Consider the following 18999-nt stretch of genomic DNA (forward strand, 5'->3'; position numbering starts at 1 on the left):
CAGTAGCACAGATGGGATCGGCACCACAGTGTCTGGTCTCAGGGCAAGGCCCACTCGGGGGCTCGGTGCAGCCAGCAGGCGTGAGGAGGGCCTGGCCCAGCAGCCATCTGGGAATGCCTCAAGCCACTTAGGGACCAGAACAGAGGGCAGAGCCCCGCCCAGCAGCAGCAGCAGAGCACTCCCATGAGGCAACCAAACCTCAGGTGCTCCCTCCTCACCTCCATCCCGTGAGCCCTGACACCCCCGCCCCGTGCTGCTAGGGGCCAGATCTGGGGTTGTGACCCCCACCTTCCTGGTGGGGCTCTCCAAGTCCTAGAGACCCTGGGAGACTCCTTGTATTCCAAGTACCTACCCCACCCTCCTGCCCTGCTCCTGTGGCCTGTCCTTGTGCACAGCTCTCATGGGGAAACTCAGCCCCCGGCCAATCCCCAGAAGGTCCAAGTCTCCCTCCTGCTCCAAACAGTCCCTTCGCTCCATCTTTGATGGGGAACTAGCTCACCCTGAGATGGCCCTCAGCTTTCTCCAGAACTCGCCGTTCTGTTCCTCACACTCCCCATTTCTTAGAGTCTGTGACAAAGGGGGTCATTTCCCTCCCTGGGACCAGATGGTGCCCCCTCCTTGTCACATGTGCCATTTCTTAGGGTCCTAGTGTCCTGGAGTGCCCCTCTTCAATTCCGTGCTGTCATCTGTCCTTTTATGAAGTTGGAAGTCCCGGCTGGTGTCCAACGCAACTCCACCCCAACCAACTCCTGCCATGACCCTGGTGACGTAGGCCTCCCTGGGAGCCATCCCCGGTCAATCCCCTGCCTCCCAGTTCCTAGACCGCCCTGTGTCTAAACACCTCTGCCGGCTCCCTCTCAGCCCCGTGCCCATGAGCAACCCTGGGCTCCCTCCCCCCAGGTGCTGACTGTCCACCTCCCCTGATATCCCAGCCCCTGCCTTCCACTCCTCTTGCTCTAGCGCCCTGCTGCACAAGTGGCCTGCCATCCCAGAGACCCCGCCACTGAGCCTGCACTTCCTCCTCGTCCTCCAGGACCCTCCTGCCTTCCGGCGCTCAACCCTGGACTTGCCCTCTTGGCTGACTGCCCACCTACTCCGCTGGTCAGTTGGCTCTCTCCCCGTCCCCAGGGATCATCTACAAGCTTGGCACATTCCCCTCCGTGTGCCCAGCCGTCCCTGCAGACCCCGCTCATCCATTCCTCAGCAGAGAAAACAGAGGCCATCAGACTGGACTCTGGCTGGAACCCTCCCCGTCACACTCAGATCAACGGCATCTGCTGCTATCTGCTTCCACTTCCCACCTGGGGCCCTGCCCATCGCCTAGGACTTCCACCTCTAGTCTGGTGTCTTTTTTTTTTTTTTTTTTTTGGTACCAGGGACTGAACTCAGGGCGCTCAACCACTGAGTCACATCCCCCCGGTCCATTTTGTATTTTATTTAGAGTCAGGGTCTCACTGAGTTGCTTTAGGGCCTCATTTAGTTGCTGAGGCTGGCTTTGAACTCACAGTCCTCCTGTCTCAGCCTCCTACGCCCTGGGATTATAGGTGTGCACCACCATGCCTGGTTCATCTGGTGTTTTCTTATCACACTCTGATATCCCAAGTCCCCTCCACCTATTAAAAATCATCTCCCTGTCCCCATGCAGCTCTTCATCACCACCTATCCCACCTCCTCTCCCCAGTCCATGAATTTCCCAAAAGGGGCGTTTGTCCCTCCTGGTTTCTATTTTCGCCTCTTTTCACCCTTGACTCACCGGGAGTTGACTCCAGGCCCGTGGCTCCACCCAAATCAGGCCTGACTAGATGCCCACTGACCTGCATGTGGCAGCTGCGCCCAATGGCCACTTTTCATCCTCTTCTGGACTGGTCTCTTGGCAGAGTTGGCTCAAAATGACTGGCCACTCCCTCCCTTACCCAGAATGTTCTCCTGGTTTTTCTTCTCTGGTTGGGCTGTCCCTTCACAGGCTCTCTTCTGGCTCTTCTTCCTCAGCCTGACCTTTCAACGTTGGCAAATGCTCATTAATTGCAAAGGGAAAAACAGTCAATTCGTAGGGGCAGGGCCTGATGGGCACCGTCTCAACCCCGTGCTACAAGTGAACGTCCCAACAAGGGCGCGGGCGGTGTGGGTGCCTCCTGGCGGGAGGCTCTGAGTGGGACACAGCATCACAGTCAGGGTGTCCCCCTCAAGGACGCAGGATCTAAATCTAATAATGAGGAAAAAAAAAAACCTCAGATCAAGATTCGCTCTACAAAATAACTGACCTGTCCTCGCCAAGCACGGCAGTGTCACCAAAAACAAAGGGACACTGAAAAGTTATGCCAGATTAATAGAAACTCAAAAAATAAGACAACTCTCTGGGGATGTGGCTCAGGGATGGAGCTTGCCCAGCATGCATGAGGCCCTACGTCCCACCCCCAGTACTGCAAAAAAGAAGAAGAAAAGATCCACGTGTGGTGATACACTCCTGTAATCCCAGTGACTCAGGAGACAGGAAGATTTCAAGTTCAAGCACAGTCTTGGCAATTTAGTCTGTCTCAAAAAAAAAAAAAAAAAAGGTGGGGGGCACTGGGGGGGATGTAGCTGGGTGGTGAAGTGCCTCTGAGTTCAATCTTCAGTATCAAAAAAAAAAATGAGGAGAAGAAAAGAAACATCTGTTGAGTAAGTTGATCAGCTGACCCACTGATTGGTCCGCGAAACACCACTCTCCCCATAGGAGCCGAGCCTCACTTCCCAGTCACAGGCACATGCTGGGTCTGGCTCTCTGGACTGCCATCCACAGTTGCGCTGATTTGTATTGGTTATTTATTGCTGTGTAACAACTCACCCCCAAAAGCTAACAGCTTAAAACAGAAATCTCCTTCTGTCACACCCAGTGCCTATGGGTCAGGAGTTTGGAAGGGTCTGTGCTGTGTGGAGTGGTTCTAGCTCCTGGTCTCCCAAGATGTCTATAGGCCTGCAGTCATATGGGTTGGGGACTGGAAGATCAAGTCCAAGGTGCCTCAGTCCCATGAAAGTTGAGCCAGCTGTGGGCAAGACACCTCAGCTCCTCCCCACGGGGCCTCCACAGGCTGCTGGCTGCCCCAGAACAAGCAATCAAAAGGGAGCAAAGGGCTGGGGCTGTGGCTCAGAGGTAGAATGCTTGCCTAGCATGTGTGAGGCACTGGGTTTGATCCTCAGCACCGCATATAAATAAAATAAAGGTATTGTGTCCACCTACAACTAAAAAATGTTTTTTAAAAAAGTGAGCAAAGCAGAAGCCACTATGTCTGCTTTCATGAGCTCACCCTGGAAATCACAGCATCAATTCTGCAATGCCCTATTTAACAAGGGAGAGGACTATTCAAGGACACAAATGCCAGCCAACAAGGAGTACTGAGGGCCATCTTGGAGACTGGCTATCTCGAGGTTTTTCACTGTACAAGAACAAATGATCAACAGGGCAGGAGGAGCTGAAATCCAAGCAATACATCTATAGCTATCTATCTATAGATCTGTTGTTTGTTTTTTGTGGCACTGGGGAATAAACCCGGGGTGCTCTTCCACTGAACTACATCCCAGTTCTTTTTATTATTTTGAGACAGGTTCCTTCTAATTTGCTTAGGATCTCACTAAGATGCGGAGGCTAGCCTCAAACTTTTGATCCTCCTGCCTCAGCCTCCTGAGTTGCTAGGATTACAAGTGTGCCCAAGCTACACATTCTTGTGTTGGCTGGTACCATGAAATCTCCAGGTGGGCTACAGGCATACCCATCAGCTAGGTGTCTCTTGGTTGTGAGCCTCACTCTCCTCCAAGGGATTCCTGAAAGTCATGCAGAGCGGGACCCTAGCCTAAACTATTGCTGTGGTCATAACCACCAGGCACTACCTTCACCATCAATAAAGCCCCTTGTTGGAGGTCATCATCCAAACACCATAGTGGCTCTATACTTCACAGATGAAGAAAAAGGCACAAATAAGTGACTTGTCTGAGGCCACACAGAAAAGGCTTGGCAGGGCCCAGCTCTGGCTCCTCACCCCACATTCTTTCCACTGCCCTGCCCGGTCGCCAGCTCAGACCCACAACGTCTACCACCCACGGCAAGCCTCAGTCCCAGTCCCAAGCAGGTACTTCTCATTCTCCTTTGGGGGCTCCATCCCAGTCCCCAGAGGTGCCTGCCCCATGCCAGACACTAAGCAAGGCCATTCACAAATTTTCCATTCAGATGGGGCCTATTCAGGCCTCCCACAGAGTCTAAATCTACAGGCACTGGTTGTCCCCCAGGGCAGCACAGCAAGGGTTAACAGCCTGAACTAATATTTAGAAATAGCACAACCCCAGGGGGAGTCAGCTGTGGCCAGCTGGTCACAGCCACTGAAGCCACAAGCCTTTGTGGATGTGGTATGGCAGCGGGGTGTCTGCTCCCGGAGAACACAGGCTGCAAGGGGGTCCTCTGCTCCTGCCCCCAGCCCGGGCTTCCCAGGACACTCGGGCGTGGCTCAGATCCTGCCCCCAGCCAGGGCCAAGCTCTCCATTGGCCTCCTGTATTCCGCCTGCTCCCGAAGGCGGCAAAGATAATTTCTCAGCTTCTGAATTGTGTAACTGTTGGGACAGCGGCTCCGCCCGCCTCAGCTGGCTGCCTGCACTTGGAGGAGCCCCTCCAATGCCTCGGGCAGTAGCAGGAGCAAGACCACTTCTAGCAGAGGCCCTTGGCAGGAGGCCCAAACCTGGACCCACTGTGGTGGAGCTCCTGATGGCGAGACCTCAGGGCCAGGAGCCGCACCTAAAGCCTGTGTCCCCTCACACAGTGGTGGCCTAGGTTCTGTGAAATTCATGGCAGAGGGCCAATTCCCTGAGGACAGGGCCTGGGCAGCTGGAGCACACCCCTGTTCAAGCACCACCCCATCTAGGGCACAAGCACATGCCATTTACCAGCAAGCGGGATTTGGCCACAGGCTCCTCGGGTGGGGCCCAGGAAGTCAAAGAGCAAAACACCCTGGCTGAGGGCAGGGCCAAGTCACAGCCATTGCCAGAGCGGGTACACTTAGTCCAAGAAGCACTGGGCTAAGAGGCCAGAAGCACCTGGCCAGCACGCACGGCTCAGTGCTGGTAGGGAATGGATGTGGCTGGGCCCTCTGGTGTCTTGTCCTCCCAGGACACTCAGAGAAACTGAGGCAGTGTCCACCCCAGGTCATCGTAGCTTTGGAGGATTCTGAATCCTCTTTCACTCTGGGTGAGTTTCTTCCAGTGCTTTTTTTTTCTTTTTTCTTTTTTTTTTTTTTGTATAGGGGATTGAACCCAAAGATGCTTAACCACTGAGCCACATCCCCAGCCCTTTTCTATATTTTATTTAGAGACAGGGTCTCACTGAGTTGCTTAGGGCCTTGCTAAGTTGCTGAGGCTGGCTTTGAACACGTGATCTTCCTGCCTCAACCTCCAAAGCCACTGGGATTATAGGCGTCTTCCATGTGTCCTAAGTCTCCTTTCCTCGCCACCTGCCATGTGCCCTGACCTGTACTAGGCTGGGAAGGGGACAGCCTAGGGGGTGTTGAAGAAATGACTTGAACCTCTTGACCCAGCCAGGCAGGTCCCAGAGAGAACCAGGAGAACTATGGAGATCAGTGCTGCAGGGAGTCTTTGGAGAAAGGTCAGTGTGTGAGAAGGAGGGCTTCCTGGAGGAAGGGAGCGTTGCCAGGATGCCTGGCCAACCCAAGCCTAGGGCAGTCATGGCAAACCAAGGTTGGCAGGCGGAGGGGAGACATGAACCAGGCCCAAGCATGCAAGGGAGGCCAGGTTAGCTCTGCTCAATTCAGGTTTGCCAAGGAGGCTAGGGAGGGGACAGCAAGGAGCTGTGGCTACCCCCATCCAACAGCCTTATTCTGAGCCAGCAGAAGACATTCAGAGATCAGTTCCAAAATGGTATGGGGGCTTCAACTTTCTGCCAGTCTGCCTGGAATGGCATTACTCCTAATCAGCCCTGGGTTCAAGACCCAGGCTACAGGCTGACCAAAGGCCAAGCCCAAGTGCACCAGAGCCCCTGCATGGCTTTCCATCTGAGCACCTTGGTTTCCTTATATGTAATCATGGACTCTGCCCTTCAACACACACACACACTCCCTCGAGCATCCAAAGCCCAGGTGATGTTTTATGAACGGGGAAGCCCCGGGAGAGATGTGAGAGCATGGTTATTGCTAGGTGCTGGCTGCCTTATTTTTCCAGGCCTGTTTCTCTGCCTAGCTAGCAACAAGGCAGGAGGAGGTGCTGAGCTAATCCCTACTCAAATCTCAGCTGTGGGCAGCAGTTCCCTATCTGGAAGCGACACAAACTTACAAACGACTCCTGGTATAGTGGGTAAATCTGTGGGTAGGGATCAGGGAAGATGGGAGAAGATGGGGACATGGAGCAGGTGGACATCTCTGCTTAAGTTTTAGAATCAGAAAGAAGCAAAAACCTTCTCTTTTTTTTTCATTCCTAAAAAGGAAGCCCTTTTCCTCTAGTCTTCTGAGCAGCCCCCACCCCACAAGCCCTGGACCCATGCTTGACCAATAATTAGTCCCTAATAAGGACCGGGTACCTTGCTGACTCAGGAAAAGGAAAAATAAGAGAGAAGTTGTAGAAGCAATGGGCTTATTGTCATTGAAGCCAGCTGGGCATAGCCCACATGCCAGGACTACTAGGATGCCCAGATGAGAGTTCTTAGGTTTGCAAACATCCCTAGAGAATAGCAACAATTGGCTTCTGAGTATACCCCCAGGAGGCGTTTATTGAACACCTACTATATGCAGCTGCCTCTGAAGTGGAAAATTCAAGGTTCGCAGCTAATGTTCCATCAAGGGAGGTAATATGAATGAAGCTGTATTTAAACTGAAACACAGGGATGAGTTTAGCATAGTGTCATACGCCTGTAATTTAGGAAACCAAAGCAGGAAGATCTCAAGCTCAAGGCTGATCTCAGCAATTTAGTAAGACCTTCAGCAACTTAGTGACACCTTGTCTCAAAATAAAAAATTTTTAAAAAGGATGGGTGTGTAGCTCAGTGGTAGAGTATCCCTGGTTCAATCCCAGTAAAAAGAGTTTCTCTCTTTTCAAAAAAGAAAGAAACATAGGCACATTTAGGAGAAAAGACAAGCACTACTTGAGTACCTACCGTATATCAGCCTACTACTGGACTAGGCGCTTGAAATACAATAAAGCATTCAATTCATCATAAACCCAATTTTATAAATGCAGAACGGAGACACAGAGATAAAGGAACAAGCTCAAGGTTGGACAACCAAGTAGAAGAGCTGGGATTTGAACCCAGGTCTGTCTGCATCCAAGACCACTACTCATAACCACGGAGGGGACCAGCACCCTCACACCATGCGATGGCAGTGAGAGCACTGGATTTGGGTTCAAAGACCCTGCTCCACCTATTAGGAGTTATGTAGATTTGCTCAAGTCCTTTAATCTCTCCTGACCCCAATGTCTTCATCTGCAAAATGGGGCTCAATTTTGTTGCAAACTATGAAGTGCTATACTCCCAGGTCAAGGGGCTGGGAAGAGGGTGGAGGTTGGGTGGGGTTGGGTGTGGAGTAGGTAGGTGGGATTCAGGGATTGGGGTCAGGGAAGGGAGGGTGAGTATTCTGGAGGTGCTCTTCCATCCCTTGACTGGATAAGAAGCCAATGACAGGCAACCCCAACACTGGGTCTGGGCAGAAAACAGGCTAAAGCCTCTAGCACTGTGAACTCCAAGATAACATCGGCCCTTTCTCCAACTCCTGCTTGGGACTAGACTGAAAGTTTTTGCCTGGGAGGGAGCCAGGAGAAAGGCCCCAGCCTGAAACTGTTAGGTAGGAGCTAAATCCAGGGCCAGATTTCCAGGAGGCAAGTCCCGGCAAATTAAAACACCAGGATTTTTAGGTGGGGTGGCCTGAGTTCCTGGGTCCAAATGGCCAGGGACCTACTCTCCACCTGAGGCTTTGTAAGACCATCTCCTGAGCCAGTTTCCTCCCCCTTTATGGGGAAATGGGTGGTCCTCACCCACCAGGCAAAGTTTCTTTGAGACAAATAATACCATGAGATTGAGCATTCTTCCGCCCTGTGGGGAAGCGCAGACATCTCTCCTTTACAGACAGAGAAGGTCAAGGTGGCAGGATCTGTGATCAGAGCCCTGCGCAACCTCCTGGAAGGGAGTCCTAAGGAGGCCTCGGTCAAGGTGGCCTGTTGGAATAGTGGGCTTCTGTCCCCCCCTATCAACCCTACAAGGGCAGAAGGGAGAGAAGAGAGGGGGATGACCCGGGTTGTACCTACTCCCAGAGGGTGTCTTCAGGGGTCCTGGGGGTCAGCGTTTAGGAGGTCCGGACTCTTTTGGGACTTTGTCCCAAATATCCGGGTGGAGCCTAGGTCTGAGGGAGCAGTAAGGGTCCCCTCGACCCTGCCCTGGAAGGAGGAGCTCAGCACGGGCCCTTTAAGAAGGTTGGGGGTGGGGGCAGACGAGGGAGCCCCCGCCTGCCTCCCTCCCGAAACCCGAGAGCGCGGGTCGGCGCCTGCCCCGCCCCCCGAGTTAAGTACCGCGGGCGCCGAGCCCGGCCCATCCCCGACGCAGAGCCCTCTCCGCTCGCCGCTTTGCTGTCGGGACTGCGGACTCGGGACTCGGGACTCCGCTACGCGTCGCGCCAGTCCTGCCGCCCAGCCCGCCGCGATGCGCTCCGGCCCGCGGAGCCCGCCTCCAGCCCCCGCCCTGGCCCTGGTTCTGACCCTGGCTCTGCTGGCCCGACGGGCATCTGCAGGTGAGTGGGGGGCTGAGACCTCTGGCTGGAGCTGTGAGAGGCTCCTCAGAGGGAAAAGGGACCAGAGGGGCCAGAAGAGGCGCCCAGATGAGGAGTCAAGGCGGTCTGAACTTTCCCCGCTCCAGGCCAAGGTCTCCAGGGTTCACCCTGGGGTGGACATGGGGAACCCCAGAGAAAGCTCTTGATCTAGGTTATGGGGGACCCTGGTTGTCCGAGGTTGTCCAGCTTGGGTGACCAGGGGCCCTGGAGTCAGATTGCCTAGGGCGTGGCTCTACCCTCTGGGATCGTCTAAGCCTGCCTCAATGCCATCCAGGCTCTGTGTGCCCGGCAGGCTTGGGGTGACCATGTTGGGTGCACTTTGTCACTCAGTGACAGTAGAAGCGGGCACCCCAACCACAGATGCCATATGCCATCTATGGGACTGTTGTGTGGCGGGAAATGGAGAAGGAGCCACCCTGCCTCACCCTGTGTATGGTGCCCCCCCATGCTTCAGCCATCACCTCCTGGTTGTTTCTGGCCCCCTGCACCTTCCCCTCCCATTGTTCCCAGGTGGTCTTTTTTTTTTTTTTTTGGCTCTGGGGATTGAACCCAGGTGTTTCACCACTGAGCTACACCCCCATACCTTTTTTAAGTTTTGATTTTGAGACAGGTTCTCACTAAGTTGCTTAGGGCCTTGCTAAATTACTGCTGCTGGCTTTTAATTTACAATCCTCCTGCCTCAGCCTCTTGAGCCACTGGGATTACAGGTGTGTGCAACTGTGCCTGGCTCCAGGTGGTCTTTTGGGCCCCTGGCCTCTGCTGCCACTTCCCCCTCTTCCTTCTGCCTTTGTCTCCCACTCCTTTTCCCTCTCTCCTTACTGAGAGGCCTGGTTAGTGACAGGACCACCCATCCTTCAGCCTCCTGGAGGCAAGGCTGGAGCCCCCAAGTATCCTGTGCCTCAGGAGAGGCTCGTCCTTTAAACAGATCCAGGCAGCCACCCCCATGCCACATCTCCCTGTCCCTAGTACTAATACCCCAGCAGGGACTGAATGAAAGTGTGCCTTCTGAAAGGTGCTGGTCTGCCTCCCCTGTCACCATGCCAGGAATCTCAACATTACAGCATTCTTCCTGTAGTGAAAGCATAGTCTAGTTATGCCATAAGAACCGTGGCCTCTGGGCCCATCGGTCATTACTACCCATGTATGAATCAGTGCTTCAGCCTACATCTTTTGGGACCAATCCCAAGAGCAACTCTGAGCAGAGGAGGGGCCTGAGCCTCCCTTCCAGGGGCCCAGGCCACACCCTTCTCCCCATCAGATGGGGAAGCCAGTTCTAAAGGAGAGCATCACGAGGTGCTCAAAAGGGAAATGAGTCAGGGAAGGACCCCCCTGTACTGGGGTGAGTCAGGGCTGAATTGCTGGGCTCCCTGTTTCTACTGCAAAGACCTAGTCCCCTAAGATCTCAGGGTGGGTCTCCAGAGACATGGGAAGGGGGCATCCAAGATGACTGGGGAGGTCAACTCATCCATCCTATGCCCAAGGGAGAGATTCCCAACACCCTCACCTCCTTGGGCTTCAACTGAGGGGCAGTCTAAGTACCACCAGCAACAAGCACATCATGCCAGGCAGTGAGGGGTGCTCAGAAAAGGAAAGGCTGAACTTTGACTTATTAAGGAGACAGAAAAGCAGATTAAAACTCAAACAGCATGCTAGGCGTGGTGGCATGCTCCAGTAATCTGGGCAGTTTGGGAGGTTGAGGCAGGAGGATTGCAAGTTGAAGGCCAGCCTCAGTAACTTAGCAAGGCACTAAGCAACTTGGTGAGACCCTATCTCAAAATGGAAAAAATGAAAACAGCTGGAGATGTAGCTCAGTGGTAGAGCACCCCTGGATTCAATCCTTAGTACAAAAGAAGAAAAAGAAAGAAAGAAAGGAAAAATCCTAGTTGTACATGCAAAGATCCAAATCAAAAGTATGGAGCAGAGGAAATCAGGATGGGACAAGGATCCCTGAGACCAGCCCTGGAGTCTGGGAAGGGAGTCAGCATTCCAGGCACTCCTTGCCTGAGCAAGAGAACTGAGGTGGTGTGAGCTGAGGGGTGTTGGGATCAGAAGGCATATTTTGAGCACAGGCCAAGGAGAGTCATTGGGCTGGGGCATTGAAACCGTAAATGGCAAAATGAAGCCCATAGCCTATGCCCAGTTGGCGATTGGAAGCCAATGAAGGCTTTAGGGCAGGAAAGTAGCAAGGTGCCTTTGGAATTTTATAACATTAAGCTGACCTCTGACTTTAGGATTTGGAAATGGGGAGGGGGTGAAAGAGCTGGTATTCTCACCCCTGCCATTCCCCACCCCCACCATGCACTGCTCCCCCCTCGTCCCCCCAGCCCCTGTGCCAGACAGAGCTCCTGTCCAACAAACCTGTCTGTCACCATGCCTGGCCCAGCTCCCTGCAATAGGGGCAGCCCCTACCTGAGGAAGGCTTCCCTCTCCACTGTTCTGGAGACTCCCTGTCACTCATCAGCAGCCTGGGAGTCTGGCTTCTTGGACTATCTGTACAAATTGGGAAACCCAGGCCCCAGGGAGTAAGCAAGGTGTTCTAAGTCCCAAGAAGAGCTCCCAGCCCTGCGTCATTATGACCTATGAATGAAAAATGTGCCTCCAGCTCCTTGCAGGCCCTGGGAGAGAGGGGGTGTGAGCCAGTGCCTGGAGGACAGGCACACAAGAAAGGAGACGGCATTGATTTTTTTTTTTTAAGAAGTAGTTGGACACAATATCTTTATTTTGTTTATTTATTTTTATGTGGTGCTGAGGATTGAACCCAGGGCCTCCCACGTGCTAGACAAGAGCTCTTCCACTGAGCCACAACCCCAGCCCTAGAGATGACATTTCTGTCCGTTTAGTTTAAAACAACAACAACAACAACAACAAAAGAACCTAGGAGGTCAGAGGGAGCGCAGAGCATACAGGGACGATGGCTCCTGCACCTCTTCTTTGCCCTGGCCTGGCTTGACTCTGAAAGACAGAGAGTGAGGGACTGAGGTGGGACGCCCATGCAGCGCCTGACCTGCAGGGTTTTGTTACCTGGATAGGAACTCTGAACTTGAGGGGTGCTGCAGAGAGCAGGGCAGGGGCCAGAGCCTTGTCCCAGCCCACTTGGACTCTAGGAAAGCTGTCCCTGAACCAAGTGTAACTGAGCCCCCTCCCGCACCCACCAGCCCAGGCAGGATAAGAAGGGCCTTTCAGTGCTGCTGCTCCGGGTGGGAGCGGCTGGGGGAGGGTGGGCCACGCCAGGTGGGCCCTGTGGCTGGCGGCTGGCGGGAGCGTGTGCAGCTCGCAGAGGAAGTGTATAGGCTGCCTCTGGGAACTGGGCGTGCTGCCCGAGAGGGTGGGCAGGGGAGGGGGAGTTGGAAATAGCCCTGACGTCCACTCTCACTGGCACTCACAGATGTGGGTGCACAGAAGAGGACGCGGAGACGCATGGACCATGGGCACAGCCTTGCTCACCAACCCAGACAAAGGGGCTGACACCAGGAGCCCATCTCAGGGGTCCCTACCTCCCAGACCTGGCCTGGGCAGCACCTTGGGGAGAAGTGAGCCAGGGTGGGGTCAAAGGGTGTTGTGCTGAGCAGGTGGACAGGGGGGTGATCCAGGGCCTGGGCCTGCTCCTCACCACCTCCCCCCCAAATCTTGGCACCGTCAGCTCCCTTATTGCCTCCAACATACCCTCTGACCTGGCATGGGTCCAGTTCTATAGATCCTTCTAGAGTTAAGACTTTCTCCGGGTACAGGCAGAGCATGGGTTTCACACTAACTGTATTACCATCATTCCTGAATTGGTGTGAATAATTTTGGAATGAATTAAATTAAAATGAACAGCTCTGTGCTTGAACTCTCTTTGGGGTAGGAGTTCCTAGTTCTCCGCTTCTCAGGAGGCTCCTTACTTCCAAGCAGGGCAAAGGAGGGAGCCATCTTATCCCTGAGCTCTGACCTCTAGACACCTCTTGGTGGAGTGGCCATGTTACAGCAGCACTGCAGGTCGGGAAACAGCCCCACAGGTCACTCCCTGGACACACAACCATGGCGTCCTTACCCACCCCAACAACAGCGGGCCTTCCTGGATCCGGCCCAGTGGCCACACCCCACAGAGAGCTCAGGCCCTCCAGCAGGGAGAGACAGCTCCCTGCTGTCCCCCCATAATCCTCCAGCAATTGTTCCCCACCTCTCTAAACCCTCTACCTTTTCAGAGCAGAAGCAAATCCCCTTCAAAAAGCCCCCCACATCTTAGCTAGGGCAGCCAATGAAGCCACCTCTGTCTCAGATGTAAGGTGTTACCCCTGAGGCTACTGTCACAGTGGCTTGGTGGCCTGGGTGGATCTGGCCAGGGACAGTGCCTGTCTTGTTGACCATTGCTTCCTCCTGTTCCATGCCTACCCACGCCCGTCGGCTCCCAGGCCTGCCAGTTCTGGTGTGCGTTAGCCAGGCCACCAGCCATGCCTCATGCTTAAACGTTTCAGCGTGGCTGTCTCTCTGGTGGCTTAATGGTTGGTCAGTCAGTTGTCCTGGTGCATCAGCGAGACTGCCTCCCTCCCTGGACTCTACTGCAGAACTCCCACCCCAGGCCAGCTCACCGCCTACTGTGGTTCAGCGGGAAGCTCAGGGCAGGGCCAGAGTCACACAGCGCCTCCTGTAGGCCTCCCTGACCTTTGTCCCTATTCCCTGACTTGGGTGGCAGCCTCGCCCACAGGACCAGAAGCTTCCCTGGGGTGGACGTCCCCTCTGCTTTCTCTCGGGCTCTCCATCACACTGTGAGCTTGGGGCTGGGCCCACAGAGGGCCCGGAGGCTTTCCAACAATGGCCTCTTACACCTGAGTCTAGCTGGAGGCAGCAGAGCCCGGGAACACAGGGCCCTGTCCCTCCCCAATTCATGCCTAGCAGCTCCCTGAACGTAAGCTTGTAGATTGGGTTTTTGTGTAAGATGTGGTCTTGACAGAGGACCTGTGACTTTAAAAAGAAAAAGAAAAAAAATCTTTGAAAACTCTGGCTTTCAAAGACTCCCAAATCAGACTGATACCAAGGTTCCCTGGAAGATGTCCTTCACTATCTGGGGAACCTGAAGGCAGGCAGGGTGCAGGCCAGGACCCCAGCTTCCTGGCAGCCAGGCCTGGGAGCTCTGGGTCTCTCCTGCCCCAACTTCCCACTCCTGTTCTTCCTGGAAGCATGTAACATCCTGAGCCCCCAGCGAGGAATGCCTCCTTGTCTGTGGGGCTGTGCCCTTCTCTTCCCCCCAGGGTATCAGCTTCAAGGTTATCCTGTGTCCCAGGGATGGCTGATGAACTAGGCCATCAGATAACCATCCATTGTTCCCTGCACCCTCCACCTCTGTCCACACTGATCTCTGCAACTGGCCGTCCCTCCCCTCCCCTCCAAGGCTCAGCCCAGCAGGACACCCTCTGGGAGACTTTTCTAACCACAGATGGTCCTGAGACCCACAGCCTGCTCTGCCTCTCTCCTGGGATCCTGCCCACTCTCACTGGCCCTCTGCCCCCTGGTCCATGGCCTTCATCACCTAGCAGACGTGTGTGCATGTGCATGTGTACACACACTCAGACACACGGCGCTATTCAGCAAGCTCTGGTAAGGAGCGTGTCCAGCCCCTGAGCCAGCAGCCCTGGGGGAAACCCCCAACTCAGGACACACAGCCTTTGGCTCCACAGACAGGGCAGGGCCTCTGGCCTGGGCCGGTCTACTCTCTGGGGACCTAAAGGGAACTGGGAAGAGGAGACCAACTTCCGTTCCCACCTAAGAGCAACCCCTTCCCCCGCCCACATTTCAGGAGGGAGCCGCTATAAATATCAATGGGCCCAGGATGCTGATTCCCACGACACCGGCCCGCCCTGCCCCCTTTGCTTGTGCACAGCAGCTGGGGCCAGGCTGGCTGTCCTGTAGCTGGAGGCCAGCCAGGGAGGCCTCAGGCGCTGGTACACACACACACACACACACACACACACACACACACACACACACTTCCCACCCAGATCAGAGAAGGAACAAATCACCCTTTACCCTTTTTGGGAGTCTCCTGTCCTGACTCCCCTCTTCCCGTTCTGAGTCCTCAGCTCCCTGGGGACTACATGGGGGGGGGCGGGGTGAGCAGGAGCAGTTGCTAACATGGTGTGAGAGAGCTGGGGATTGCATTCCAGCCCTACTACTCTATGTGTGACCTTGGGCAAGTGACTTGGCCCCTCCAAGCCTCTCCGATTTCTCCTCTCTAAAGTGGAAAAAAGCCAGGCACGGTGCACACGCCTATAATCCCCACGGCTGGCTGGCTCTCCATTGCAAGTTCAAGGCCAGGCTCAGTAACTTAGTGAGACCCTGTCTCTAAATTTAAGAAAGGGCTGAGGATGTGGCTCAGTGGTTAAGCACCCCTAGGTTCAATCCCTGGTACAAAAATAAATAAATAGATAAATGACCAGAAAACCTCCTAGCAATTCTATGTGTTAAGGATTTAACAAGATTCTTGACCTGAAATAAACACCCAGCCGGGTCTGCACCTGAGGTCACTGTTAGGGTTACTACCGTGTTCTTCCTGGGGTTGGGCAGAGAGCAGTATGGGAGCCTTCATCAGGAGCCTTCAGGAAGTTTCCAAGGCAAGAGCTCAGAAGAGGTGAGTCTGTGGAGGATCAAGTGCCAGAGGGGAGGTGGCTCTCCACAATGGCATCAGCCAGCTGCTGCTCACCAGCCCAGGACCCTACAAAAAGTAGGGCCCCTGCGTCTGCGTGGCTGGCGTGCCAAGCTTAAACCTCCCCCACCCGCAGGAGAAGCAGAGACAGCCCCTCAAAGCCCTCCAGGGCCCACTTCCCAAGGCCCACAGCCCCTGGGCAGGACACAGGAGCTGGAGGCAGCAAGAACCCGGTCAATGGGGTCAAGCCACTGACCAAGTAGAACTCAGACCCGGTCTGCAGAGCAGGTGGCTGGGGAGAAGAGAGTGAATGTCTGCTTATAGGCCAGACAGCCTAGAAGCCTATCTTTTCCTTGCTCTCTGCCAATCTCTTAGGGGCTCCCTCTTGGTATACCTAGACTCTGGCCAGGGCCCAGTGACATGAGATGACTCAACTGCCAAAAACTACCATGGAGCTGTTAACCACCACCCATGATAAACATTGGTGGCTACATCATGAGGAGCAGAAATCCAGACTGAAGGAGGTGAAGGATCCTCTCTGGGGTGTTGGTAATGCCTGAGGTTCCTCTGTGTGAAAGTGGAGCTGGGGAAGTGAGAGGAAATGAGTGTCCAGAGGTGGCTAGAGTGAAGCAAGCAGCCTGAGGCAGTGACAACTGCTGGGACTCTCTGGATCAGGGGCTGGCCAGAGCCTAGGCCTCCAGATTGAGATCCATCTGTGTGGACAATCTGCCTTTACCCCCAAAGGGATAACTTTTCTCCATTGGCCACTGGGCAGAATCCAGCAAGCTCCCCGGATATGTGCTGGTAGAATCCAGGCGCCTTCCCTTGGCCAAGTTTCCATCTCCAGGCATCTGGAGCCCAGCTGAGCCCTTCTAGGGAAGGATAATCAGGCGGGGTCCTGTTCCTCCAAGTACTGACAGCCCTGGGATGAGGGAGACTGTTATAGGGATCTGAGCCTGTGATAAGTTGAGATACCTGGCCCTGCTGTGTGGCCTTGGGCAGACTCCTGTCCCTCTCTGGGCCTCTGAGTGGGATCTTCAGTCTTCCAGATCAGCTCTAAATTTCTGAGCTCCAGCCTATTGAGAATAGGGTAGGGGAATTATGCTTCTGTCCAGAGAAAGCAAACTGTTCATCCTGGGTCACACAGCAGGGCAGGCAGGTCCTGAAATGGGGCTGAGAGGCAGCCTCCTGCATTGGGAAATTACTTTCCTAAGTTGGCACGGAGCCCTGGGGCTCTCCCGCTCCTCTCCACCCCCCTCTCCACCCCCGGTTCCCATCTTCCACCCGCTGGCCCCAGCCCCACCCTGCCAAAAATAAACCCAGACCACCCCGTCCAGTACCCGGCAGACCCACCCGGCCCTGCACAGCCAGTTGAGTCACCGCGCGGAGCTGCTCCTTTTTTAACTGTCTGAGTCACTGGTTGTGGCTCTGGCTCCAAGACGCATGCCCCAGGCTGGAGTCACCCCACCGCCCTGAGGAAGCACAGCCAAGAGGGGTCCGGCAGAGGCCAGGAGCAGGTGTGAGGCCTGCGGTGGCCTCAGCTTGTGACCTCTCAGGCTGGGGACTCCCTCCCCAGCAAGCCAGAGACCAGAGCTGTCCCCAAGAGTCCTGGCTTTGCCCTGTCCCTTCCATCCATTTGAGGACCTTGGGACGGGGCTGGGGATGTGGCTCAGTGGTGCAGCACTTCCTAGCACGCGCAGGACCCTGGCTTCCAACAATGATAAAGGATGGTGGTGACCAAGTTCACTGCAGGGCCTCCAACCTGCAACTACTAAGAACAGAGGGTCCCCAGGCCCTGGGACAGGAGGGGCTGCGGTCTGGCCTGTGGGGCAGAGGCCACAGAGATGCCTGATGCCTTGCTCACCTGGATCTGACTGAGATCCTGCCATGCCTGGAGACTCCAGGGAACAGAAACCCCTCTCTGTCTTCCTTGAGCCTCCCCTTTCCCCTCTGCCCCAGGGTCAGCTGGCCTGCAGGCCGCTCTCCCATCTTGTCCTCCCCCAGTTCTGCCTCCCCATCTCTGGGCCCTTGTCTCTGGGTCCCCCTTCATGGAGCGCTGGTGGAGTCTGAGGTGCTTCCTCTGCTGCTGGCACCCCGGCCCTCCGCGGCCTCCTCAGTAGACATCACAGACCCCACTCCACCCAGGGACCAATCCTGAGAGACATTTTCTATCCCCCTCCCTCGGGTCTCCTCCCCAGCCCCAAAGCACAGGCTACATCCTGTCCCAGCCAATTCAGGATCCCACAGGCACTTCCTTGGGGACTAGGGGTGGGCAGGGGCCTGGGAATGGCCCCGCCCCTCAGCCCCTGCCTGAGCAGGAGCCTGCATGGCCTCAAACCAGTCCCTCCGTCTGTGGCTCTGGCCCCCAGCTATAAATAGGGGCTCTGAGTCTATTTTCTTAAAAAACAAGCACCAGACTCGGTCACCACAGGCCCAGAAAAGCACTCCCTGCCGGGGCAGTCCCCACCCTCTCTGGCCTTTGAGCACAGGGGCCCTGGAGGGCTGGAAAGCAGGGGTGCGGCCAGGTGGCAGAGAGCTGGGGTGGGCTCCCAGCGGGGCCAGGTGGGGATGTGGCCACCACTGGTGCCCTGCAGCAGCCCTCCCTCCTCCCTTTCCAACTCCTTTCACTGTCCCCAAGACTCACAGTGTTCACAGAGAGGTGGCAGTAACGCAGATCCCCAAGTCCTAGCTGAGCGTCTTTGAACCCCAGTTGAAGAGAAGGTGCCTTGGGTCGGGGGTGGATGGACTGGTTCCTGCAGGAACAAAGGGGCAGAAGAGCTTTGGGGTACGGGGCGGGACAAGGAAGGCCAGGCCCAGCCCAGGCAGGGAACGGGAACCTGCTAGGTGTCCATGAGAAAGCCCAAGGTCCAGTAAAGCTGGTGTCGAGTGTCCAGGGGAGGTGACAGGAAGGCCTGGCTGGCAGCGGCAAGGCCATCCCTGGGCTCCAGTTGTGCTGGGGTCTGGAGGCCTGGCCCTGGGGGAGGGAGGCTTGGAAGGCGCCCAGGCAGGGAAGGAGGATGCAGGGACCCAGTTCAGGTGAGCTGTGGCTGCTGCTAGAGGGACAGGAAGGTCCTTGAACCAGACAGGGATGGCACAGAGGAGAAGGAGACAAACTTAAGGGAGAATTTCGAAGCAGGATTGAGAGTCTGGGTATTCGTCACCTTTGGAGAGGGAGGAAGAAGAGGGTCTAGGGTGACTCAGGTTTCTGCCCAGCAGTGGCTCCTGACTGGACCTTCACTGACTGGAGAGCAGGTGGGGGGGAGGTGACTCTGAGGCCGGCTTATGGTGGGTGGTCTTAGATGTCCTGTGGGCACATCAGCTAAGAGGCCATGACTGAGGTTGGAGGAGAAAAGGTGGGTGAGAGAGAGTGGGAGCCGTGAGCCTGGCCCCCGGGGGCTGAGGGGCTGACAGTGCCAGCTGGAGGGATCCTGCCCTCGAGGTGAGACCTCAGCATGGGGACCTCTGGAGGGCCACAGCCTCCTACTGACATCAGTGTCTGGAGCTTGCTGCATGCCTGTCTGTGTGGGGAGCTCTGCGTGATGGAACCCCTCTAATGGGGCCAAATGCCACCTCCATTTGATCCCTTTAGTCCCC

General features: G+C 55.4%; 1 protein-coding gene across 1 annotated transcript in view; it reads left to right on the forward strand.

Moving 5' to 3' along the window:
- Positions 1-8534: 8534 nt before the first annotated feature.
- Positions 8535-18999, forward strand: part of Cspg4 (chondroitin sulfate proteoglycan 4) — a 36110-nt gene continuing 25645 nt past the window's right edge. Inside the window, exon 1 of the mRNA XM_005316826.4 lies at positions 8535-8747. Within this exon, the coding sequence (XP_005316883.2) occupies positions 8660-8747 (88 nt within the window). The 5' untranslated portion in view covers positions 8535-8659. The remainder of the gene's footprint in view (positions 8748-18999) is intronic.

Source organism: Ictidomys tridecemlineatus, chromosome 5 (assembly GCF_052094955.1).
Source record: "Ictidomys tridecemlineatus isolate mIctTri1 chromosome 5, mIctTri1.hap1, whole genome shotgun sequence".
NCBI lineage: Eukaryota > Metazoa > Chordata > Mammalia > Rodentia > Sciuridae > Ictidomys > Ictidomys tridecemlineatus.